Source organism: Caloenas nicobarica, chromosome 1 (assembly GCF_036013445.1).
Source record: "Caloenas nicobarica isolate bCalNic1 chromosome 1, bCalNic1.hap1, whole genome shotgun sequence".
NCBI classification, from domain to species: domain Eukaryota; kingdom Metazoa; phylum Chordata; class Aves; order Columbiformes; family Columbidae; genus Caloenas; species Caloenas nicobarica.
The window spans coordinates 129,243,982-129,271,050 of record NC_088245.1 but is presented as its reverse complement, the minus strand read 5'-3'; the positions used below and the strand labels follow the sequence as shown (position 1 = coordinate 129,271,050).

Below are 27,069 nucleotides of genomic sequence, written 5' to 3'. Positions count from 1 at the left end.
AGATTTTTATCTAGCATTTGTTTTCATCATCTTTCTGTATTAATCTGTTAATGACATCTATTTTTGTAGTTGGGTACTGGGACTGAGGGAACCTTCTTACCTAGGAAAGCTCTTTCACCAAAACACTTCCTTTTGTTGTGCTTTCCTGAATCTGCACTAAAGGCTCCAACCAAAAATCTCTGCAATTAGGCATCTCTCTCAGCATTCGGGAACAGACTGGCTCCTAAATATAAACCCAGTTCTCACCTAGAAGACTTTGCTGAAGCTGCCATGTTTCGGTTTTCCAAAACTGTATGAGGAATTAACAGTTCCATGCCCACTTAAATATACATGAAAATGAATCCGTTCCTTTCATACTAGGTTACAAAAATCTTTAGTTCCAAGAGCAGGGCTACATGGTGTATAGTCAAGTAATAAGGTTCTGATTTATGTGGTGTAGATCAATGAGCCAACGGCACAAAGCTCTCTTCCCTCTACCAGCATTTTCTTTACATGTTTGCAGGTGTCCTAAAACGTCACCTTCTGAGGAAAGACTTTCAGTTTCATCACACATTTTGCTGATCCCAGCAAGATCTGACTATATAATCTCTTCCTTCTATATTTCATAAGACTCCTGTGCAGCAAGAATCAAGCTGAAGATACTAATGGTGTCATTTGTATTAGTTCTCTGCAAAGAGACTTGTCTCACTCCTCCTCCCCAAAACCCAAATCCTCTTGAAAAGATTAAAAAAAAAAGGGTTGGAGAAATTATTAAGGATGTGCTAATTTGGATTAATCTTTTATTAACTACTATCAGTGCTGCTTCACATTAATAAAAATCCACTTCTGTCTCCCTCCATCTATCATACAGGTGGTATGGTGACAAATTTATAGAAGCTGCTTTGGAGACCATAGTTTGATTAATACCAAAAAAACCCACCAAACCCCAACCAACCAACAAACAAAACCAAAACAAAAAAAACTCTTCAAAGTCAAGCTGGACAAAACCCCATCTCTTTACTTCAGGGCAGGGGTTTTTCCATATAAAAGAAGATCCTGAGCGAGACAGCACTGAGGCATCAAAAAGGCCAGCGATTTATTTTTTATCAGTTTCATTTCCCGCGGTCCTGAACAGTAGAGGTATTTTGCCCCTCTGTACTAATAAGAAAAGTCAAAAAAAGCGAGTTCCTAGACAGCCAAGAGAACAGGTACAAACCCAACGTGATCGGCCAAGGCGCACCCGCACGCGAGGCTCACGGCGGCCCCGCTTCCCACCCGCTACCGCACTGGGAAGGCGCGGGGGAGCCGCCGGGCCCCGCGCGGCCCCCGCGGCCCTTCGGCTGCGCTGCCCGGCCGGGCCCCGCGGCGACCGCTCCCGCCCGGGGGCGCCTCGCGGCAGCGGGCGGCACGCGCCCGCCGCCCTCTAACGGAAGCCTCGCGGGCAGCAGTGCGGGCCGCCGCCGCGAGGCAGGGCGCTGCTGGGCGTGGGCGGGGGGTGCCAGGGCCACGCCGGCCCCCTCGGCTCTCCGTGCCCGGGGGGCCGGGGCTTCGCGGTAGGCTTCTCCGTCAAGTCACCCCCTCTCCCCTTAGGCTGCCTCCCCTCAGGCGGCGGCGGAGGATCAGGCTCCGAGGGGCCTCGGTGGCGAGGCGGGGGAGTTGCCTCACTGCCCCCCCCGGGGGCGCAGCCGGCGGGCGACGAGGGAGCGACGCCTCGCGCCTGCGGCCGCCTCTCCCAGCGGCGGAAGAATCCGCCAGCCCTGCCGTTTGTCGGCGGCGCGGCCGTGCGTGTCGGGCGGAGGGATCCGCGCAGGACCGCCGTGTGCCCGCCTCCTGCGCGGCGGCCGCTGCCTCCCTGATATAGTGCGGCACGGGGCGGCGCTGGCAGGCACTTGGTGAGCGGCGCTCCGCGGGTGCGGGGCTGCGCGGGCGGCAGCGGCGTTTGCCTGGGCTGGTCGAGCACCTCCGACTTGGAACTGTCCACCGGCGCCAGCTCCTGAACATGAGCCTCCTGCCTCTCTACCTGCTCGGATTGCTCCTCAGTAGCGGGCAAGGTAGGAGCAGGGCTGCTGCTTTTTTTTTTTTAAATTATTATTCTTACCTGCGCTGCCTGCTTGTTCAGATTAACATATGACCGGGAAAGAAATGAAGAACAAAATAAAACAACGTATCACCCTGGAGCCAAATTAAAAAGGACCTGAAACTTGCTTCATGGCCCCTCGCTCCCGCTCCCCCCCCCCCCCCCTTTTTTTTTTTTAAGTCTTCAAGGCGGGGAGAGGTATCATTTATGAGGCAAAAGAGAGAAAAGCTGGAAAGAGCTAAGTGCACTTAGCTGCTTTGCATGGGGTTTCGCCTTTTTGGGGGGGCAAAAAAATATGGGAGGGAGATCAAACGATTGGGAAAAAAAAGAAAAAAAAATATGCGTCTGCTTGAGGGGAAGGCAACGTGGGCTTCATTTTTAGGACCAGAGAGAAGTGCTGTCGATAGAGCCAGTGAGAAATCTGACCTGAAGTCTCTGCCTGTCGGGGTTTCTCCTGTTCTGGAAACTGTTCCTGTCGCTCTGCGGGGACACCGAGCCCCCCGGCTCGGGGAGTGGCGGCGTAGGGCGAGGGGGGCACGGCCGCAGATGCGGAGACTTTTTGAGATGAAATAACGCCGGGGAAGCAGGTGTGCGCGGAGACGGGGTTGCGCCTCTGGGCACTGCTCGCCTTGTGCATATTTATGTGCATACATCTATTCAGCGCTTCGTAAAATACAGACTTGGGGGTTGTGGTGAGGCTGTGGGTTTTTTTTGTTTGTTTTCTTGGGGCTGAATTATTTATTTATTTATTTGTTTATTTAATTTTGATGTCGCCGATGTGATTACTTGAGGATTTGTGCTACTTTAGGTGATGGGGAGGGGAAGGGTCGCCGGGAGCGCGTTCGTGCGCGGTGTGAGACGGCGAGGGTGCCCCGCGGTGAGAGATGGTCGCGGTGTTTCCAAACTATTGGGGCAAGTTTCTGGCGTTCCTTTGGGGCCGAACCGGGCTGCGGAGCCGCCTGTGGGATGCCCTCCACCAGACGCCTGACAGCGCTGCATTGTCTACACCTGAGGAGGTAGGCGGGGGCCCGTGCTTGAGGCCTTTCTAACGAGGTTTTAGGGGAGAAAAAAAAAAAAAAAAAAAATCACCTGAGTGTCAGTGGAGGCGTGGGAGCGGCGGAGACCGGCCCTCGGCCCCCGGTGCCGCCGCCTTGCAGCAGGGGGCGGCAGAGCTCCACGGCGGCCGCTGGTGCTGGGGCGCTGCTCCGCACCGGGACGGGGGCGGCTTAGCCCCCCTTCCCCGCCGCCCCCCTCCGCTCCCGCTGCAGGCACCGAGGGGCTGCGCCGGGGTGCGGGTGTGTGCAGGCAGCCGCGCTCCGGGGCGCCGGGGCTGAATGTCTCAGCAGACGCTACATGATGCCTTGTGAGGGGTAGCGAGATCTGTTGCGCTTGAGAAAGCGGGGGGACGCGACATTATGCCTTGAGGTATTAAGACTGCAGCTCTGAAGGTCTTCTTCAACGCATTTATCGCTAAAGCTCATACCAGACAGACGATTTGTCTCGGTGATAAGTAGCAAAGAGCCACCAGATGCTCTCAATTTATAGAGAAATGCTTCTGTGCTTTTGCCACCTCAAGGTCTCCCTATTAGCGGGCGATTCGGAAACTGTACGGAGGCTTTTCAGCGCACCCAGCATTGGGATGGCAAAGGAGGAGAACGGAAAAGCTTCCTTCAGGCTTTGCATTGATCTGCCTAGGTGTGATGTGTATCGAGATATGGTCTGTGATTCCTCTAACGGAGGAATGGTAGAAAGCTGTTTTGTGAAGCGTGATTACTGCAGCGTGGGAGGATTACATAGTTTTGGTATCTTACTATCACGAATATCAGGAGATAAATAATGGAGTGAAATCCTAGATGCTATTAAGCCGAGTTGTAAAAATTATAGGGAGATAGATATGAGGGGGAGATGGAAAGCTGAATAAGTCTAACATTGATAGTAAGTTGTTATTAGTTTCAATTAAAAAAAAAAGAGCTGCTTTTTTTGTTTGTTTGTTTTAATAAAGGGAGTTAATTGTGTAGGAAGGGGTAAGAGCAGGATTTTTGAACTGGCTGTGGAAATAGCAGGAACATGCAGCCTAAATCCACAGCAGGAGATAGTAAATGGGAGTGGGAAAACATCTGCATATGGAAAATATTTCCATTTAGGTTGCTAGGGGAGAGGAAAATTCTACAGTGATTTTTTTTTCCCTAAGTTTTAATAACCATTATCATGGTGAGGGATTTGTTGTGCATTTTTATTTTTTGACACCTCCTTGAAGTAATCTTCAGAATTTCTTGAAGTGATTCAAATAATTTGAGAAGCTATTCCAAAAACTCTTGGGATTTGTCTTGTTTTCGGAATGCAGTGGTGGGGAACACTTATATCAGCTGAAGGCTGTGATGTTTGTAAGGGGTTTTTTTGCTTTTTAAGAAATCCAGTGTTACCAGAGGATTAAATGACGATGTTGAATTTTTTGATGTTAAAGTAGAGATGGAGAAGAGTGTGTATGGTTAAGGAAAAAAAAAAACAAAGCAAAATACAACAGTAACTAGATTTGGATCATTTGCTTTGGAAATATTGAAAGTCATAGGTTGAGGAATAAAGCTGCAGTAGATTTTATGAAGAATGACTGGAGGTTTTTCTTTGGGAAGTGCTGGTGTTTAAGACTGGGGAGAGGGAACTGTGATGTATTTGTTCCATTTCAGAAACTCAAAGCAGTTTGAAAACAAGTAGCAGACAGCAACCCCTTCCCCCAGCCCCTAAAGTTAAGAGCTTATGAATGTCGTCATTATCTACCAGGGCCAAATATTCCCTCTCCTAATTTCATCACAAGGGATTTTCAACTGGCAATGTTATTATGCTAAAACAAAAGGATTGTTTTTCTTAACCTTTCAAAGCTGTCCAGGCAATTCATTCAGATTGAAAGGCCTAAATTTAATGAGCTTTGCTGTAATAAACAAAACATGCACCCCATACCGCACACCAACAAAATAGCCTACTTCACTCTGTAAATCTGCTTTTTTAACGTATGTAGTGATATAATACTTGTAAGAGGAGGCTTCATTGGTTTTACCAGTGTCTGGGGACACTGACTGAAAGTGGATGAAATTGACATCTTCCCAGATTGCAAAATCCTGTTTTATCACTCTGCACAACACACATTTCTCTAGGTGAGCAAACTTTTGTTACATTGCAGTAGAAAATGTTTTGCTTGTAGAATTTAATGTATTTTGTGCTTATCCAGGACATTCACAGGAGTGAGTACTTTGATACCGAGTTTGTGCTTGTGTGTGTTGATGGGTTTTTTGTTGTGTTTTTTTTTTTTTCTTTTTTTCTCTCTGAAGAGTTTCTCTTTACAAGTGCTTATAAGGGACTATTTGTTAATAAGGAACATCCCTCAAAAGAGATTCCAGCATGTGTGTCTTATTCACCACAATGCAGTCACTTTCTAGAATCTGGCTTCTTTCTGCTTTTTGTGTAGGGAATCCATGAAATCTGGAGTTTTTTAAATCAACGGCTGTGTCTACTGGATTAAGTAGAGCTAATATTTTAGTCCAGTTGTATACCAAAATCTGAACATGTCCTAAGACTTCAGCTAACCATTATTTTCTCCTGCCAGTTGATTTGTATAACTGCATTAAGACGAAAATGCATCTAGAACCTTCTTTTCTCCTTTTCACCCTTTAAAAAAAAAAAAAAAAAAGACTTAAGGGTGGATGGTTGAGAAATGGAGTTAGAGATATTTTTATCATTTGCAGTGGGTCTAAGACATGAGATGTATTGAAAGATAAAGTTATAGAGATAAAGTATTTTCTAAGAGGTTGGATAGCAACGTTTTGACTTTGCATTTTTATCCTACAGTACAGTTCATGTATTTATTTAAATAACTAAATACTTTTATCTGTGGGAATGTTATTGGAGTGTTATGATCAATTTATATGTGACTTGTTTATTGTGGCCTTCTTTTTCAACAAGTATTTTGAAAACAAATACTATATTTGCTTGCCCTTTCATTGACCTTTTCTTCGAGGCACCTTTCCCAAGTGATTCATGTTTACTTACTGATTTTCTTCCAATTTACTCTGGTAGGCCTCAGTTACATCCAGCACAATTGGATCTAGTTAATATGACATTTTGGGAAACACTTGTTTTAACCACACTGTAATTTGTGGCAATGAGTTGAAAACCCATTATTGAAAGAGTAGGACCTAGACTTCTCTAGGTAAAGAATCTGGATAATAACTGGTATTCATATTTTAAACAGTTTACACTAACTAGGTTGTTGTGTGGTTTTTTTTTGGCACACACTTTTAAAAACTAATTAAATAAGGACAGTATACTTGATGAAGCGTATCCTGAAGGTTTTACTTGTCACAGGTCATTTGAATTTTATTTTTGATTTCTCTTGAAATTTAGAAATGGGAGAGATGTGAGAGCAAACTTAAGGACATCCTGATGTATTCAAATCTGAAGGCTCATTGGAGTCTTTTAGACTAGATCCAGGCCTATTGTTATCTAATATCTTCACTTTTTGTTTTGACCTAATCAATTTATAATGACCTAATTCTGACCTAGTAATTATGTGCCGCCCCCTTCCTTCCTCTGCCCTCCCCTGGCCCCTTATTTATTTAACTGCTTTCTAGTTTAGGTATTTGACTAAAGTAATGCAATTTTTGGTAACTAGTTTAAAACTTGGGATAGTTTTGAATATTAAATAACATTCAGAGCACTACGTGCTGTTACTTCAAGAATCTAAGGATATCCAGCTTCAGTAACATAATTCTGCATTCTTTCACAAAATATTTTTATAGCTTTTGTAGCTCAGTTTCACATAGTACTGTGTTCATATGGATTTGAATATTTTTAAAGGATATCAGGAAAATTGAAAGAGTTAATTTAAAATAGCAAGATGCATTCTTCAGATGTCTTATGTTATGCTATAACATCCTGAATGGGACATCTTCAAAAATAAAGGTAGCAGGTTTTTTATTTTTGTTATTTGGTTATTTTTTTATATTAGTTATCATTTGATTGATGTCATCATTAATTGGAGAAGACATTTTCTGATTTGCTTTGCTGTAGATGAGCTCAGAATCTACCTCTTAATTTATTGAATGAAAAGAATAAAAGAGAGGAACAAAAACAAACAGGGAGGTGATAGGTTATGATATTAAAAACTTTTTATACTGGAAAATAAATCCACTTGAAAGTGAATTGAAAAATACGTGGAAAGGAAAAAATACATGTGCGTACACAACTTTAGTTTTAAGAGAACCTTGTTTAACAAGACCTCTAAGCCTTTGAATAACTTGCCTTTGAGTAGCTCCGTGGAAGCACTGTTGGTTAAACTAATCCAGCGGCTGCCACGCTGAGAAGTCTGACTTCAGTGGGTTTTGGAGCAGTGGAGTATGCGAAAGCATCTCTTGAAATGGCAGGAGCTAAACATCTTTAATTTTTGAAACAGCATGAGATGGGACAATACTGTTCATTTGTGCTGCTGCTATGATTTAGGAAATTCTGATTAACAGAAAGTTTCCCTCTTCATGTCCATGCATCAGAACCTACTTTTCTAATGATGTGGAGTAGTGGCTTGAATTACAAATATGAAGTAAAATCTACTGCAGAAAGAGATATTTATAACATAGTTACTAAATATGAAGATGACTATGAGCATTGTGGCCAAACTCTATTGATTCTAGTCAAAGGAGAATTTCCATTGACTTAAATTTGCATTTGCATTAGAATCAAACAGGACCAGTTCTTTAAAAGCAATTATTTTACTATCTCAAGTAAGTTAATTTGGGAAGTAGGTAGAGAGTGAAGTGTACACAGGTTTTACCTATTTAAGTACTACTACTGTTTTAAAAATCAAAACAGAATCAAACACCCTCTCCTCTGAAATGTTTTACCTGCTTTCTAATCCTTTTAGAAAAGAAAAAAACCCAGTTATTTAATATAATACAAAAGGAGCATTGAAAATAGGATGAAGAGATCAAGTCTTTCAAAAAGCTGTTTGAAGAGATTTTCAGAAAGACTGGAGGTCTACTAACCAAGGCTGTCATTTGCCACCAGTTTCTGTAATCTAAGTATAATCTTATCTGTAATAGCCAGTTTGTGGATGGACAACAGCCAGATAAACTGGGGAAGCAACATTAAGTACTATGGGGGCTTTGTTAACATCTTAATTGGTCCTGTCTATAATTACTGAAATAAATTTTCTCTTATCCAAGTACTATGTAAGTTCCTTCAAGAATAACTTTCCATAAAAAAACATAAAATACTGACATGCTGAATTATGTTTAAGATGTAGTGGGTCTTTTCCAGAAAAAATGAAGAAAGAGGTGTAGAAGTAGCTCTTTCTCTTTGCTTAGTTATATTTTTTTCTCCCACCTAAATTATTATTGTGACTTCAGAAGAGTACAAGAAGAGTACAGTTGGGTGTTGGGTTTTTTGTGTGAGGGGTGTTTTTTTGTTTTTTTTTTTTGTTTTGTTTGTTTGTTTTTAATGTAGTGTTCTAATTACCTGAATAGTATTGCTAAACAGCAGACAAAGGCGGTTGAATAACTTAATATTTCCACAAAATTCAAAGTAATACATAATATACTTGTAGGATATGAACAACTTACTAGGGTATGAATTAAAATTCCCTTTTCAAAATTACGTTTCCAGTTAGCTAATATTAAACTGATTATTTACATTGCAGTTGTAGACTAAGTAAAAATACCAGTTGTTTGGCTATGACCTGAAATTGATACTTGGAATTCATATATGGAATTCATACAATAAGTTGCTGTCTTCATCACTTTGCCCAAGAGGTGCCATTTGGGGCATACTACAAATTCAGTTTAAAAATGAAATAATTGCCATCACTTTTCTTGCTACTGAAACACGTTGCACCATATTTAGTCAAGATGCAAGCAATTTCAAACCCATTAACTTCATAGACCTTCATCCTGCAGCTGAATTTGGCTTGTATGAAGTCAGGTCTGTACGTAAAATGATGAAGTATTTAAAGAGACATAAAGCAGTGTATGGACATCCTTGTGGCATTTGTTGCAGATAGACATAAACAGGTAGGGAGAAGTGATTCTGTCTCTTACTATGAATAGTTTTCTGTACTGATCACACAAAATGAATTTTCTTCTTTATTGTAACAGGAAAGATGTAATCAGAATTGCAGTGTTACTATATCATTATTATGTTATTCTGTTATCTTAATTAGTCAAAGCAAAATAAACTAAAGATCATGCATTTGCAAGATAGGGTAGGAAAGGGGGATGTGTTAAATGTGCTGAAAACCACTTAACAGGAATAACATTATATAGCATTATTTCTAAAGTTCTTGAACATCCTATACTTGTAAACTAATGCACTTACTGGATCAGAACAAAGATTGATGTACTCCAGTGACCTCAAATCTGACAGAGACTCAAGGCAAGAGTTGTAAAGAAACAGAATAAGTAAAGAACAAGAACAGTGTGATACTTCTGTCAGTACAACCTACAACATTCCGGGATGTGTCAGGTTATGTTTATGTGATCTTCTTTAACACTCTTGGCAGATCTTTGTTGCATTAATTTGTTCTTAAACCTGTCGATACTTTGATCTACTTGGTACACTATGTCAACAACTTGAACAAGGGAAAAATGCTGAAAGAAGCCTGAAAAAAATAGTGTTCAGTCTCTTAGTTGCTGTGTTGTAAGAAATAGGGTAACACTAATTCCTTGCTCAACTCTACCGTGACACTCATAACTCTATGTGCCATAGAGAAGCTGCCCATCTCTTGTTTGATGAGCTCAAAACTACATGTTCTGTTCATGGACTTTCCAGCCATTCAATTACATTTTTTGTGTTGTTTGGTGTTTATTTCCTGCTTTGTAAAGTATTTTATATTTTCCTTGCCTTTTGATAATGGTTATCTTAATTTAACAAATAGTAACATGGAGCACTTGAATTTTATGCTGCTCTGCATCAGGCCAATTGTAAAAAAAACCTCCTGGTTCATTAGTATCTCTCTTGCACTCTAATCAGTGTTGCAAGTTCTGCCTTGCAAGGGGGTGGGGGCTAAAAGTTTTCAAACAGTTACTCTGGTAAAATGCGTGCTGAGAGAGATTTGATTCCTAGGAAGATGACTCCCAGTGATGAATGTCCAGAGAGTACAGAGGTATTTGAAAGGATGATATATGAGCAAATAGATATAAACCTGTTGAAAACCAAAACAACCCTTCAGGATGAAAATTAATTTCTGGCCAAAAAAGCAGTGACTCTGGAGTATTATGAGAGAGGAAGAAGGAGTATGACTGTTCTTAAGATGGTTCTTTATTAATTTATGAAAGGATTATACTTAATGGGTCCCCAGAGTGTCCCAGGAGATCCTTTCAAATGGTGTACTTCTAAGACATTTCTCCTTATATCTTGAGAACTTTTTTACATGAAAAAATAATTTTCAAATTGCTGCATGATACTTTCTGAAAAATATAATTATTTGAGAATTTCTCATCCATTAATAGTTGTTACATAGCAGATATTCTTAATGTGGTAAGAATTGCCAGAGTATCTTTGGTATCTGTTGCAAATTCTGCTGGAGTTACTAGTAGATGTTGTCTCTAAATATATATATGTATATAAAATTTAAAAAAATTACTCTATATAGTTGGTTCTGGGAAAACTTAAACCCCAGGTGCTGGGGTGTCAAAACCTTTTTTAACTTTTTTTTTAATGTCTCAGTTTTTTTCTCACTTGCTCACATCTCTTTGAAAGTAGAAGAAAACTGTTCTCAGAAAATGCAGACTTAAATGCTTTATTTGCATTTTTAACAGTAGTAGAGAATTTCAAAGATAAAATTGCACAACATTGAAACATTTGGGTTTTTGCTAACCACCTGAATGATTTTGTATCGGACATCTGTATTTCACAAAGAGGGTTTGCTTTTGTTGCTTTCTGTTTGTTTTTTGTTCCTGAATTCTGATTTTGTATAACTAGTCAGGGATTTGAAATTCAAGATGAATTATACCCAACTGGGCATTGCCATCAGTAATAAATAATGCAATAATTGATGTACTTCTGTGCTTTTTACATTGGGGAATGATACCTGGGCTTTAGATTTATGAAAAAAGACAAATACTGAGTTTTTCCATTGAAGACTATCTATGATATAATATGCTACATCTATCTATAGCCTGTATAGTTTAAGAAAATCATGTTATGTGAGATGAGTTCTGCTGTCAGAAGCTGTGCACACCCTGCAGCCGTGGAACTCCCGCTGAAGTGAATGAGAGACTTGTGTGCCAAGAATACTGTTTCGGGAGTTGTACTGATTGCAGTTTTCAGGGTCTGATTGAAGTTTTCAGGAGTTACATACTCACACAGGAGTTACATGGGAATTTTCTTTTAGTAAAGAATAGAAAATCAAGCTCTAACTTTATGTATATTTAAGTAGTTGGCATGTTTATAAAGTAGTGCTGAAAATGTGTGGGGCTAATCCAACAGCACAGAAGAACTAAGAACTAAAGGGATGTTCTGGTGTGCTGAGTTCTATCCAAGACAGTACGGTAGACACAAAGGATATTTTTTTCTCTCTGTATTTTTAATAATAAAAGCCAAGACATGTTGTAAGTGTTGTAAGCTACTGATTTTATTTTTTCCCTCTGAGAACATATGAGAAAGCTGAGCTTTGTGCAATTAATCATTCCAGTCAGTTGTTGCAGCTCAGGTCATAGCTAGTGTTGGGGAGCTTACCATTCAGTATAAAAATTCATCATTCAGATGTGTTTGTGGTTTTGAGAGTTCTGATTTACTTTTTTGTTTTCCTCTGTGGCTTTGTGACACAAGTCAAAATTGTTCCTTAGTTGTTCAGCATTCAGCTCATGCCTGTAGGTCTGTAAGCGTACTGTCTGAGTGATCAGATGCTAAATGGATTTCTGCCTGTTTATGGCAGTTCCACACATTGGCTTCAACAGCTTTCAGCATTTTGTTGAAATAATCCTCCCAAGTCCCTTTGCATTACATTTCTGTGAATGTCTTTGGATTATACAGCCTGTGTACATACAGAATTTACATTGCTGGGTTTGAGAACTCTCTCACAGGTGATGTTTTATATACCATTCTCCTAATCTCATGATATGTTTATTCTGATTTTTACCGTTCTTAGAAATAAATTTGCATATGTTCGTTTAAATGTCATGGCAGTGACTTTCAGTTCTGAGTGCATGATGACTGTTCTGAATGCATGATTTGCTTACATGCTGCTAATTTTAAAATTAATTTTGATATATTATTTTTTCTGTATCACTTGCACAGCATAAATCAAAAGATTCCTAGGTATGTTCTAAAACTACAGGAATCACCTGCTTCATTCTGTGCAGCCCTTTCCATTCCACACTCTAATAGCCTTTATTTTTTTTCCCCTCTCCTCTTTCCAATCTAAGTACATGAATGAACACTTTATCTCCTATATTTAAGAGCAGATCTGGTTGGAGAAACTATTGTTTCCTGTAAAAAATTTTGACAAAAAGAAATTCACTTTCCTATGAATAGTGTATTTTACATTTCTAGCTAGTCTGGATCTCATTAAAACAAATAAACAAACAAAAACAACAAAAAAACCCCCACAACAAAACAAAAGCAAGAAATATTCCTTTTCAAGAGAAAAGTCTGTTAGTCTGCTGTTAGATGGAGTTCTGATATCTGTTCTGTGCCCATTTTAAACTGGCAAAGACAACAGTAGCCATTGAGTGGACTGAAAATTAAAAGAAAAAGAGACTTTATTATAATGCAAATATTTTAAAAGCTATTCTAAAGAAATCTTGGTGGTTTGTGTTTGTTTTTTTTTAAAAAAAAATTGTGATTAGTGAATGCTATTCCTGCTTTAATGCACCTTAAAAGTGTTTGACTATTTCCAGACTATGAAGCCCACTGAATAAGATCCTGAAAGTTTTCTAGATAGTTTCTATTTATACCCAAGTCAATGAGAGTTAGACCTGAAGAAAACCTTTTTCTGTTCATAACCATACAGAATCTATTACATGTGACCTGCAGGTATTAATGAAGTAACATCTCTGTCAACCTGTAGAACAATCTGTTTCTGCAGTGTTCTATGACATGATTAATTTTGTAACCACACTTGTGAAAATTTGTTCAGGAAAACCAATGTTGTAATGAGCGGGGAAAAAAAGAGAGGAAACTCAAGAAGGAAGGAAGACCTGATATTTATTGAAGGTCTGTGTTTTCATCAAAGAAGAGATGCTTCTCACCTTGGTCACTGGTGTATTGTGTTATATTTTTGTGGTGGTGTGTGTTGTATGTGTGTTGTGTGGTTTTTTTTGTTTGTGTGTTTGGTTTTTTTGAGGGTGCTGCTATAAAATAAAGTTCTGATTTCATAGTTCAGGTTTGTTTTCAAGCATCACACAAAGTTTCACTGAGTGATTCTGAAAGGTTTTATTCTCAACACTGGAAGTCAAGCCTTACTTAGAGGTATCTTCTACATGGCAAGCCTTTTGTGTTTAGTGCTGAGTTGTGGTATTTATCACCAGAACACTGAAGACTGAAGAAAGGTCAATTGGACTGTTTTCTGGAGATACAGTGAAAACTAAGAGCCATGTTTGTAGAAATCGTGACACACTGCATGGTGTCATTTTCTCGTAACATCTGATTCTATTCCTTTTACCTACTGATGACTCTTAGGAAACCTTGATCACTTCTCTTGCAAATAGGCTATTAGGAGGTTTTCAAAATGTCAGCAAGTGGTAATCTAGGCATTCTCATAAGTGTTCATTAGATTCATAAAAACCTAGAATAGCTCTGCTGTTCATATTGCCATTTGTAGCCACACTTGCAAAAATACTTATGTTCCAAGTTTATTTTGCTTGAATTACCAAATAAGTTTAAAAAGTAATATCTTAAAATTCAGTTATCCGAGTGTTTGTTTTTTTTTCTGAAATTCAATCCTAAAAATAGCTGTACATCTCTATGACAAAGAATTATTAAAACAGCAAAATGATAATATAAGCTTTTCTAAGCAGTTATTAGGAAAAAATTGCACAGTGAAGCAAAAGCTACTTTTCACAGTAAACACTTTTATACAAAACAAACATTTGTATTATCAGTCTGAGTTTAATTGTTTGTGAAGTATCTTTGTGTAAGGCTTAATTCCTAACTTCATAGAGTTGTTTTGGACAATATTTTTAGTCTTCACATTATAAAAATGCTTTTGGGGTCCTGCTGTCTTACAAGGAGTAAAATGAGAGTGGAAACAGTTAACCTTCTGATTCGTTAATGCTGAGCTTTGCCCTACATCCGTTTGGCAAAATTTCTACTCTGTATCAATGTTTGCATTCACTTGCATTGTGCAAGGTATCCATTGGAAAAGCAGGGAATGAGGTTAGCAGGTAAGTCCACTTGTTCTCTTCTAGGCAGATAAAAACTCTCCTTGCACATGTTCCCAGTTAAAGACAAACTAGCTCCAAATCAAAAACTGAAACTGCCATTCCCGTGACAGTGCTTGAACAAACTGTCGTTACAGCTTATTAACATCAGCATTGTGTTGTGGTAATTCAGATGCACAAATTGCCATCAGGTTGCATCTGGCCAACTCAGAGCATGCATCTGCTTGCCAAAGATTGTGTTGACGTGCCCACAACAAGATAAAGGCAGGACAATGCAAAGATCCTCAAGTTAAAGAAAACCTAAACCAGTAAATCTAAATGGTACAGCATTATCCTGATGACACAGTGCTGACTGCTGTCAGCAACAGGACTTCTGACTCCAAGTAAATAGTTTCATTTGCCATAGGCTGTGACCATGTTGACTTAAGCCAAGGTCTCTCTGCATTATAATTATTAACATTTCTGCTACTGATGTCATAGGCATGCCTAGCTTAGTTCACAGCTGTGCATATATGACCTAAATAGACGAGATATCACACAGAGCAATAAATTGGATTCAGTCTCCTGAGTCTTCAGGGTGGTACCTTAGAAGTTGCACCATTTTTTTGAACACTCAATATTGAATACCAACCATTTCTAGACAATAGAATAGATAACCATTTAAACAGAGAAGAATTATTTCATGAAGAAGTATGAGACACTGTAGTGTCTATAGCTAGAACCTTGTTAGCAGGCAGGAAACCTGAGTTCTCTCATTGTGAAGCATTGTGACTTAATACAAATAACTTCTTCATGCTTCACAAATTTCACCTGTTAATATGGCCCAATGTATACTCTGAATCAACTAATTCAGGCATCGTAAAGAAAAAGGAGATGTTCATGTTGCATCTTAGCCAGTAATCCTTACCTAAGATGTTGGATTTTGTTTTAGTTTTGTCATAGTCTGGGAAACAGAAATATTTGAATTCTACTGCCTTGGTTTTGCTAAAATTTATTTCTCTTTTTGCATTAAATCCAGAATGTGTAGGTGAAATACACAAAATGAGAGAAATCATACATCTGTGGATTTTTTTCCTTAATTGTACTGAGATTCCCCATTTTACTAATGTGGAATGAAACATAAGGGAACTTGATCAAGGTCAGTCAAAGTCCATTTGAATCCAGAATTCAACAAGCTGTCCTGACTTCATTGCAGTGCTTTTATTTTATAAGAAGTTATGGAATGATAACTGACATGAAAATACGCAGTGATTATAAACTGATTTCACTGTTGTTCTTTAGGGTTGTGCATGATGATTCCAGGAGCTCTGTCTTAAATGGGCTTTATCTGTGGCTAGAGTGTTTGATCAGTGTGATGATTTGGCATAGCTTTAGGATCTTAAAGGAGTATCTCCAGAAATCCTTATTTAAATCTGCAGATTAACAAGTGGAATGCTGGGTTCTTCTTTTTAAGAAGACAAGGAAACAAAATAGAAATGTGCTTTTTGGTGGTAAACTAGATTAAGGGGGGGGGGGGGGGGGGAAGGAAAACAAACAGGAAATGCCAACACAAAACCAAAAAACACCTTACAGATTCCATAAGATGTTTTTATATTCCTCACTCTGACACTGTATAAGAAATTATTTTTTCTAGTTTTGAAATAATAGCTGTTATCATTAATCTCTTTAAAGAATGAAAGTGAATAACCAAATTCTTTTCTTTCCATGGCCAAACAGGCTGTTTCAGTGTTAAAGGCTGGTTGAGAACATTGGACTGGTGACACTTCAAATATGTGAAATTGAGTGAGAAAGATGCTGTCAGTATTGATAGGCTCAGAATCCAACCAAGTTTTTTTTCCTGCTTTCTTGAAAACTCCGTTTACTAAATTTGCCAGACACATAGCTCTAGTGTTGGCCTTTTGTATCTATTTTTGGAATGAAGGTGGACCTACGTTTGTCTTCCTGAGTTTTGTTTCCTTTTAAAAATAAGTGGGATGGTGTTAATAGCTGTCTTTGTAAGATTCTCAATTACACTGAAATAGTAGTACAAAAATGCTAAATTAATATAGAAATAGCGAAATAAGAATATAGATTTCATTATCTGTTAACATAAAAAAACCAGGCAATAATGTTAATGCAAGCATTTTGAGTGAGCCTTTCACAGGGTGCTAAATGCTGGTAGTACCTTTGTAGATTCTTTTATCTATACAGTAAAAATGAGGAGGGCTGTGAAATGCTGATTGGAATACACATTCCCTGATCCCCTAGCACAAATGAGAGAACAGAGTAATTAGAGGGGCAGAATTTGTGTGTTCCCTGCATTGTTTGTAGACATAAGAGGTTATCTATTGCTGCAAATTGGATTAGCTGTATAAACAGCAGCATAATTTATTTGAAGTCAGGTCTCAAAGACTTGGAAAGAATAGTGGAAGAACAAAAAGGAGATAGTAAAAAGATGATGTACAGAGAATGCAGATGTACTTGTGTACAGGCAACTCATGCAGCTCATTTATGACTAAATGTATTTTAATACAGCAGAATTTCTTTGTGTTTTAACTGTTGGCAATGTAGAGAGCTTGAGGCTCAACTTTTCAGCAGAAGCTTTAAACTTACATATAAAGGCTGCTGAAATTACATTTTTAAAAACCAATCATATTTCATAAATTCATAAAATCAATCACCACCTCCTTCTGAGTATCTATGAATATTCATACTTATTCCCCAGATGACTTGCAGAAATAATGTGCCTTCCAAATGGATATCTCTAACTGTTTTTTTTGAAATGAATACCATAACTTCTGTTTAACTTTCCTAGTGCTTGGATTTTGTTCAGTGTACTCTCACTTAGGTACTGAAAAGATTGTTTTGGGAAGCTTCCCTGCCTGCAGCCATGGTGATGGCATGAGAGGCACAGACAGGTGGCTCTGCAGAGGTCCATTAGCAGTCTGAGATGAACTACTCCTTTCCTGGGTCCCACAGGGCTAAAAAGAACGTGTTACTTCTTTCCTGTAGAGACTACTCAGATGAAGAAAAGTATAACATATACTAACATAAACGAGTTAAATTATTATTAATATTGATAGTATTTACCACTGGAGTAAGTCTATGTGGAAAGGTAGTGCAACTTGGTCAGAGATACAAGGACATTTGCCTTTTTTTTTTTTGAGAATAGTTTTATTTTCTATTCATTAATGCATATTTTTAAAATTCTCTGGTCTTTAATGAGCATCTTCTCAAATGGAGTTCACTATTTTTTTTTTTTTCAAACTTGCAAACTGTAAATTAAGTTTATCATCTAAATACTTCTTGAAAATGATGTGGATATTAGTAAAATATATCCTTTTTGTTACTTCAATGAAAGTATTGTTGTGTGTGTGTTTTTTTTTTTTCCTCTCCTCATGTTTAAATAGGCTGCTTGACAAGAACAGTTAGAATTTTATTAGAAATTATGATTCGTTGCTTGCAATATGTACCACGATTTTTTCCTAATCTTGATCGTTGATTTTAGAGACCAAATATGTCACTTTGGTAAACAAGATGTTTTATTTAATCTCCAGTCTTTAATGCAGCCTTATAAAAGAAGGATCTTTTTGAGTGCAAAGTTCGTTGTCATGTTGCTAGTGTGTGTTTCTGACCAGAATGCAAAGTAGCTTTAATCCATACATTCTTTTTTTCCTGTACTGGGATAGCTGCCAAACCTATGTCAGCGATTAACTTCTGAATGCGTCAGCTGTAACAAATACAGTTCATTGTTTCTTGACTAGTTAACAGCTAGTTAAAAGGCAGGAACAGCTCAAATGAAAGATGCTGCACATTTTGTATCTAAAATATTCAGGCTGTTAAAACTACTGAGAAAAAGAAAAAAAATAACCACAATTCTGGGAGGGATTTTTAGGTAGACAAAAATACTTAGCTGATTCTTAAATCAAAACATGCCAGATCACTGAATAATGAAAGTATCTGATGAAATTGTGGTCTGTTATAGATAATCTTCAATAAAGGATTATTCAATTCAATATTTAAGTCTCTCTTTCACTTATATGAAAAGCAAAACAACAACACCCCCCCCCAAAAAAAAAACCCATTAGAAATCTCTCTCTAACTGTTTAAATAATATCTGAGATATTGACTAGAAAAAGAATATTGCAAGAAAGAAACATGCCTTAACTTTTCAGAGAACCTAAGAGTATGAAAACTGTCATTTAGAGCAGAGTGCAAAATTGCAGTTGAGAGGGGAAAATTAATGATACACTTCCTTCTCATAGACACACATTTTCAAATCATTAATGTCTCTTTTTGTTTGCAGACTGCACCAAGTCACAAAAATTTTCTGTTCATGTTTTGTCTTTATTTTTGGCAAATTTTCCTCTTAAAGTGGAATGTGAACAATTTGCTACAAACATCTGAAAGCAGTGTATTTAAATAGTTCTTTAAGATTCATGTAGACCTTTTTTTCTAAATTTGAGATCAACTATCTCAGCAGGAAAGTTTTGCAATTCAAACTGCAGTTTTAGTACATGTAAGACTTTATTTTCTATAGTTTTATTCTAAAAGGTGTATTTTTGTGTATCCTGTTTTGTTGAGCTTAGCATGAAAATACTGGTAGTAAATGAAGACAAAAGAGGCTGTTGTAGCAGGTGTCATATTCAATATCTTACGTAAGAGAGCAGATTCACTTGTTTTCTCACAGTGGTGACAGGTGCTAGAACTCTACGGAGATGCAGAATTCCTTTTTTTATTAGCTCATTTGAGGCCTGTTATTTTCAAGTTGCAGTAAGTGAAACTTTTGAATGTCCTATTAGGCAGAACAAAGAGGAAACCATGCAATGAAATGTCAGTAATCTAACAAGGAGAAAACTTTTATTGTTATTTATTAAAATAATAATTAAAACTCTGGAAAACACAAACTGGGATCATACTGTGTGTGTGCTTTGAGTTAGAAGAGGAGCTCTAGAGGTTGACGGTGAACTATACTGCTGGATGTAATTTTAAATACATGAAAACTTGTGGAAAAATCTAACATTTCCTTAACTTTCATTTTAGAATAAAATTTATGGTTTTTAAGAAAATGAAGGAGTGGAGGGAAATGGTCTTTGCATAGCTAGAAATCATAGACTTCCTGTATAGATTTGTGGAATAAAATGTTACCTCACTATCACTGACAGTGGTGCAGCCTATGCAGAATGTAGTATTTACACCTAATGTGCAGATTGTGAATCTGCAGTCCCAGTCCTTCAGCACTTATTCCTCCTGCTCTGTGTTCCCCCCACCCTCATTCCCCTAGTTTCCTTCTTAAACAGTACTGTTTCATTTTGAAAAGGGACTCCAGGCAGTGGTTCCCCCTACACATGAGTCAGAATGCTTTAGATTTGTAATGCATAATTTTCCATCTCTGTAGAATAGTGGTTGTGAGTCACAAGCAGGATTTGTTTGTCTGCCCTCAACTTACTCAGTGTGTATGGTAGAAGATAGGAGTGGCACTCTCTTTTTTTTTCTTGTGTGTGGTGTGGTTTTGATGTTTGTGTTTTTGTGTGCTGTGGTGTGTTGTGTGGTGTTTTTTTTGGGGGGGGGTGGTGGTGTTTGTTTTGGTTTTTTGTTTGTTTGTTTTTTTCCTCTCCCTTCATCTTATTGTGGAATATCTATGAGCCTTTGGTGACAAAACAATTGGAGACACATAAGTCAAGAAATCTAGTAATTCCCATCTCATATATAACTTCTCTTCACCTCAAGTTATATACTTAGAGCTCAGTTCTTTCTGAAATGTCAACCACCTTTCCTACTGTTACTTTTTGCAATTCTTCTTGAGCATGCTGATGATTGCAGAACACATTCTGAGGTATCCTATGCATTCTTGAATCCAGAATCTTTTAAATTAGTTGTTGCAATGCCAAGATTTTGTAAGTGGTAGATCGAGGTATGAAAAAGGGCAAAGAAAAACAGAGTGGTGGGCATAATGATAGGAAAATTTCTGTATTGCAAGCAGAAGCCAAAATGAATTGGCAGATAATCTCCATCCCATGATCTTGAATCAAAGTGGAGATTCAGTGGCAAAAACAAGTGGCATTCCTCAGGGGTTAGTATTGGGACAGGCATTGTTTAACATCTTTGTTGGCAACATGGACAGTGAGACTGAGAACACTCTCAGCAATTTTCACAGTGACACCAGGCTGTGTGGTGTGGTAGATACGCTGGAGGGAAGGGGTGCCATCCAGGAGGACCTTGACAGGCTTGAAAGGTGGTCCTGTGTGAACCTCATGGAGCTCAACAAGGCCAGGCACAACATCCTACACATGGATTGGAGCAATCCCAAGCACAAATACAGGCTGGGCAGAAAATGGATTGAGAGCAGCTCTGAGGAGGACTTGGGTGTGTTGGTTGTTGAGAAGCTCAACATGACCCAGCAATGTGTGCTTGCAGCCCAGAAGGCTGATCATATCCTGGGCTGCATCAAAAGAAGTGTTGCCAGCAGGTTGATGGAGGTGATTCTCCCCGTCTACTCTGCTCTTGTGAAACCCCACCTAGAATTGTGTGTTCAGCACTAGGGCCCCCAGCATAACAGGGACATGGACCTGTTGGAGTGAGTCCAGAGGAGGGCCACAAAGATGATCAAATGGCTTCTCCTGTGAAGACAGGGTGGGAGAGATGGTGTTGTTTAGCCTGGGGAAGAGGAGGCTCTGGTGAGACCTTAAAGCAGCCTTCTAGTACCTAAAGGGGGCCTACAAGAAAGCTGGAGAGGGACTTTTTGCAAGGATATGTAGTGATAGGACAAGGGACAATGGCTTTAAAGTGAAAGAGGGTAGATTTAGGTTAGGTATAAGGAGGAAATTCTTTACTATGAGAGTGGTGAGGCACTGCAACAGGCTGCCCAGAGAAGCTGTGGATGCCCCCTCTGTGGAAGTGTTCAAGGCCAGGTTGGATGGGGCTTTGAGCAACCTGGTCTAGCGGAAGGTCTCCCTTCCAGGGGGTTGGAAATAAATGATCTTTAAGGTCCCTTCCAACCCAACCCATTCCATTATTCTGTGGACTGCCATACTTTCATTTAAAAGGTAGAAGGAAGGTGTCTGGCCAGTACAGCTTTGCTGCTCTAACATACACCGTATGCAATGCTATATATCTGTGTGTTTGTAAATATATATATATCTCATGTAGTTTTCAAATACAAATAACTTTGTGTAGTTAGGACATTGTCCCAGACTGCAGTGAAATCTATTCTTTCAATACAGTATACAAGCCTAGAAGTTCACTTTTGAGGAAAAAAGTGTTCATGCGAGGTAAGAAAGAAGGCATCAGGGCATGGTTGAAGTATCTGCTTGGTGCAGGAACAAATGGGTGTGAAAAGTCTGAACAATTTCAGTCTGAAAATGCAAGGATTACTTCCATCCATAAGAGGAAGGAGAATGTGTAACGGCCTTTAAAATTATGGTTGTATATAACTTACTGATTTTTTAAGAAGGAGGTAAAGGGATTTGAGGGGAATGTTGTGCCTACAGAAAGACACTAGAATATTTTACCCCAAACCTAATTTTCTCTTGCAGTCTTGATTGAGTGTTTGGAATTAAACCCTGGCATTTATTCTTTATGTTTAGCAAATCGAAAGACCATTGAAATTAACTATTTAATTATGTAATAACAGTTAATAATTTAAATAATCCATGCTAAATAATAACATATTTGTTCAAGAAATTGTTTCTAGAACCTTCAGATGTTTAAAATCTGTACAATGATTTAGCATGAAATGAGAATTAACTCTGTTTACACTCATGTCATTTTCTCATTATGAATTAGTGATAATTAATTAAGTTCAAAATCTGAGATTAAAAATAGGTAGCATTTCACTAGTACCTTGAAGATAGGCCTTTAGAGTTACTCTTAAACACCAAAAGAAATGCTTTCTCAGTGCTTTGACTTCATAAAATAAGTAGCAGTTCTTAAACTATGGAAATGACAGCCATTAGAAACACAAAAGCATGAAATTTTTTTTGTGGAACTGACAAAACCTGTTCTGGAGATGTTTAAAGAAGAATCTGGTATTTAGAGAAGTCATAGTCAAGTAAGTTTCACCAAACTGTCACTGAAAACATGAAATCAAATGATCAGTGTTTATATTCTCTTCAGAGATGATCTGAGAAAGTGACTCATCTTGAAGAGCAAGAATTTTACTTGTGAATTTGTGTATGTTTTTAAACTATTAATGATATGGTGCTGGAAAATTGCTGTACTATCTGCAAAGATAAATACTTGGAATTGCTGATCCCATTAATTAATCACAAGACAATTATGAAATATAAAATATCTTGGATCTGGCAAATTATAGGTGGAAGGATCAGAAAAAAATAGCTGATTATTTCTTTAACATGTTTACGATGTTTTCATAAAGGACATCAAGAATAGATGCCCTCCAATTTACAGAAATTATATGATAGCAAAAAACCCCACTTTGATTAGAGACACCATAGATGGGCATTATCATAGAGGACTTGAAGTCTGGGTAGCGGGGCTTGACAAGATAATTTCATGGGCTGTGAGAACTTTTCAGCAAGTACTTAACTGTGCATGTTTATTCACTGTGGTAAGCAGTCTACAGTTTCGTATTAGCAGTATGTATAACTAGATTCTAACAACTCATATTGGGAGGGCAAGATACAATTACCAGAACTCAGACTTTGACATTTGACACATGCCAGTCAAATTTCTGCATTCTGTCTATGGTGATGTCATTAATTTCTTCCATTTATCTGTTGTTTGTTTTTGTTGTGTGTTTTTTTTTTTTTTTTCCTGGCCTTCCCAGACAGCATGGAAGGCTGGAAGCCCAGAAGGTAGGCAAATATTCTCCTAAATGTGTGCTATTTATGGTTTCAATTAATGCTATAGAAACAACTTTGCCTAAGAAAAAAGAGAATCATAGTGCCAGTGAGTAACTTACATTCAACATGTCAAAGTCTAGTTCCATACACTTCTTAAAAAGAAAGGACAAATGGAAGGAGATATTAGTCTGGAATCCTTGACAGGACATACAGTCCAAATCTCGTAATTTAACAAACATTTCCTTCTTTCATTTATAGGTACTCTACTCATGCAAATCAAAAATGTTTAGGCTTTAATTTAAAATTGCATTGCTCTGTCATTTAGATTTCAATAGCTAACACGGGGACACACAAAATCATACAATATTGGTCACATTTTTCTAATTACATCTGATTTACATCACTGTAATCAATGGAGGGAATAAATTGATGCCACTACTAATATTAAGTTCATATGATTTGGAAGTGTATTGAAGAATCCATGTCAAAGTACATAATTTATTCGTAGCTATGGTTTGTGGCAGACAATGTTTTCAGGTTTTTGTTTTGTGTGTTGTGTGTTTTTTTTCCCCAATTCTGAATCCTATTTATCCCCTAATAATTGCTTGAATGCCTATTGCTTGAGCATTAACCTTGGACCTTAGTATACCATGAGAAAACACGGATGACGGCTTGTAAGGCAGATCAGCTTTTGCAAGTTTAGAAGGTGCTAATTTGTTTCTGCTTCCATGTAACTACTCTTCACGTTGCAACCTTGTATACCTAGTATTCTAGTATTTAATATAGACTAAGTGTCCTGAGGTTTCTGGAAACATCTCTTTTCTCATCCTGGTTTGTGTTCATATACTTTTCCAGGTGCATGTTAAATCATTAAATGGCATCATAACTCCAATTTAATACATCCTTAGTTGATACTTCTTGTCAATGATTCCTTATTAGATTTGAATTTTTAGCTTTTTGCAGAATACTAACCACAGGATTTCTACCTGTATTTGCTGAACTAAGTTTAATTCAGTGTGAGGCTCCTAATTTAGAAATACTGTGCTGCTTTTAAAAACACCTCTGAAACATTTAATCTTCATCTTGATAGTTTATTCTTCAATTTATGGCATAAAAACTTGTGTCTAAGGAATGTAGTACAAATATTTTAAGTTAATTTATTTGTGTTTATTCTCTGCTTGCAATGTCATAATTCTGTGGTTTTTAAAACAGATAATCAAATATAATTAAAAATACTTCCTATCTCTTGTGATATCAGTAAATTTTTCATTGTGCTCTTTGCCCAGAGAGGAATTTCTGTATTACAAATTAAAGCAAAATACCCCACTCTCTCAAATACATACTATGAAAAGATTATTTTAAAGTAAGAATGTGAGGCAGGTGCTTTCAAGAGCAATTACATATGAAAATGACTTTAAAAAACCCCCAATCAAACAACAACAACAAACTCCTGAAGGACTAAACCAAAACTAAAGTGTCATGAAGAATAGGGAATGACATCTTAAATATGACAACTACTCAATTTTAGTTTTTGTGTAATACTAAATATCTGAAATTACCTAAGTCCACAGCTAGATGTGTAAAATTAATATACTTTTTTTTCATGTGAGAAATTGTCTCCATCTTTGCTTTTCTATGCAATTTGTTGTAAAGCTAAATTGAATGTTTGCTTTTTTTTTTAATGGACCAATTATGAACTTCTCCACCAACCAAACTATAATCCTCTTGACTGCAAAGCTTTTCTACTGGTGTCTGTCCTTGGAGAAGGGGGAAGTTTACAAAGACAACAATATGTTCTAGATACCGCAGTGTCTTTGGCTGGAAATTTCCAGGGGGCCAAATGCTGATATGGTATCTCCCTTGCTTCTCAGCTGCCTTTGCCTTTTCCTCTTTGTCTTCATTACCTACATCCAGCCATTTAATGATGAAAGAAATGCTCACTCTTTCTCCCTGTTATCTAAGGCAGGGAGATGCATGTGAGTATATTGCATTGCTAGTGCAGATCACAAAAAGGGCGGGGTCACTCTACTACATCATTCAATTATTGTATTTGCTAATGTTTGTTTTTCTAAAGTTGTTTGTATTCCCCTGAAAGTACGTATTGCACCCTGAAGCTACTCAGCACAAGTGGCACAACAGACCTTGAGGAAAACGATGTACTGTTCCCATGTAACACTGTCATCTGTCTCTGTGAAGAGAGCAGACATGTATTGTCTTTGACAATCGGGATTTTTTTACTGCTGTCATTTAAAATATACACTTGTCTGGTTTCTATTGGACACGTTAGAGGAGCAGCAGTTCTGTCTAACCAGTCGCATGATCTGGTTGCCTCAAATTATTATACTTTATCTTTTGTTTCTTTTAAGCGGTCATTCACATATACACACTCTCCTTCAGGTGAGATAGTATAGTATAATGCTGCAGGATTGCATTTGAACTGGTTCTCCAGTTTGGCTGCTGCTGAGACTTTATAATGAATTTCTGTACGTTCTGAATTTTTTTAAGATAAAATCTGAGAATACTTTCAGAATATTTTTTAATTGAGTTCTGATGTCTATATATGTTTATGTTGGCAGTAGGTACAAAGTATATACCAGAGTTCACATTCTATTTTCATTGATTGTTTCATTTACAGTGACAACTTTAGATTACAAAATTCTTCCCACTGTCTCTGTGCATAAATAGGTAACTTATTAAATTATCTCCACCTGGTGGCAGTATGTCATAGCTAGCAGCAGAGTAACAAGAACTGGAGCACTTTTTTTTTTCTTTACAGAAACATAACATCAAAGCTAGTTAAATCAGATGAGTCATTCCTTAAAAAACCCTGTAGATATGCATGAAATATTTTTAAAGCTGAACTGTGGTGTCTTGTACGTAATTTGGTGTAAGCACTATGTGGATCTTTAACTGATAAATATCTTATGCATAAATGCCTTCAAAACGTAAGTCAGTTGCCAAAAGCTCTGTTAGCATAACTATATTAATGCCTGCATTACTTCATTTAAAAAGAACAGTGCGGGTATTTTCATGGGTAAAGTCAACACTCAAATGTGCTTTTTATATATATATATATATATATATATATATATTCTGCTTATTCCTGTAGTTATAAAATATGGATCATGTTGTGCAAAGTTTGCATAATATGTTTTCTTCAAGCATATTTTGTAGTCTGTTGCAAAGAAATGCTCTTTGCTGAAGTGCTGAATTGCCAGTTTTCCTCAGTGAAGAAAGGAAACTTTCAGAACAATAAGCTATCTAATTAAAATATGTTTATAAGAACTTACCTACAAGACTATTCACAGCAAAGTTGTTAGAACAAGATTCGCATTTGAAGTTATACAAGCAATTCCATATTATTTGAGAAAAGTACTATATATGTTTAAGATTTTTACAGAAAAATATAATTATTTGCCTATCCACAGCTCTGATTATTTTGTCTCACAAATAAAGGAATCTCTTAAATGTTACACATTTACATCTCTATCTAAAATTTCAAGGGTACTCTATAGAGTGATTCTGAGGGTATGGTTGGAAAAGAAATTAGAGATTATGCTGTATTTTCAAAAATTCTTACAACTGAAGGAAGCTACAGCATCCCTGGATGGTGTCAAATGCTTTGACTAGCTTAATTCTTGTATGAAAGGTTCCTTTAACATTGGAAGAGATTTTTAAGGCAAAGCTTATGGTTTTTCCTGTAGAAAACTATTAGATTTTTTTTTTTTGGTCAAAAATCCCCAAACACAGTTTTAGTTACTATGGCGTGTAACTACGATGGTCATGAATTTATTTACTATGTTGATTCCCACCCCTCCCTTCCCCACCCCAATAATAAATCAGAGTCAAAACATTTTTTATCAAAGCT

The 27,069-nt window shown here is 37.7% G+C and overlaps 1 protein-coding gene across 1 annotated transcript in view; it reads left to right on the top strand.

Moving 5' to 3' along the window:
- Nucleotides 1–1,894: 1,894 nt before the first annotated feature.
- Nucleotides 1,895–27,069, top strand: part of NCAM2 (neural cell adhesion molecule 2) — a gene marked incomplete at its 5' end in the record, with an annotated part of 293,764 nt that continues 268,589 nt past the window's right edge. Inside the window, one exon of the mRNA XM_065641537.1 lies at nt 1,895–2,030. Coding sequence (XP_065497609.1) covers nt 1,895–2,030 — 136 coding nt within the window. The remainder of the gene's footprint in view (nt 2,031–27,069) is intronic.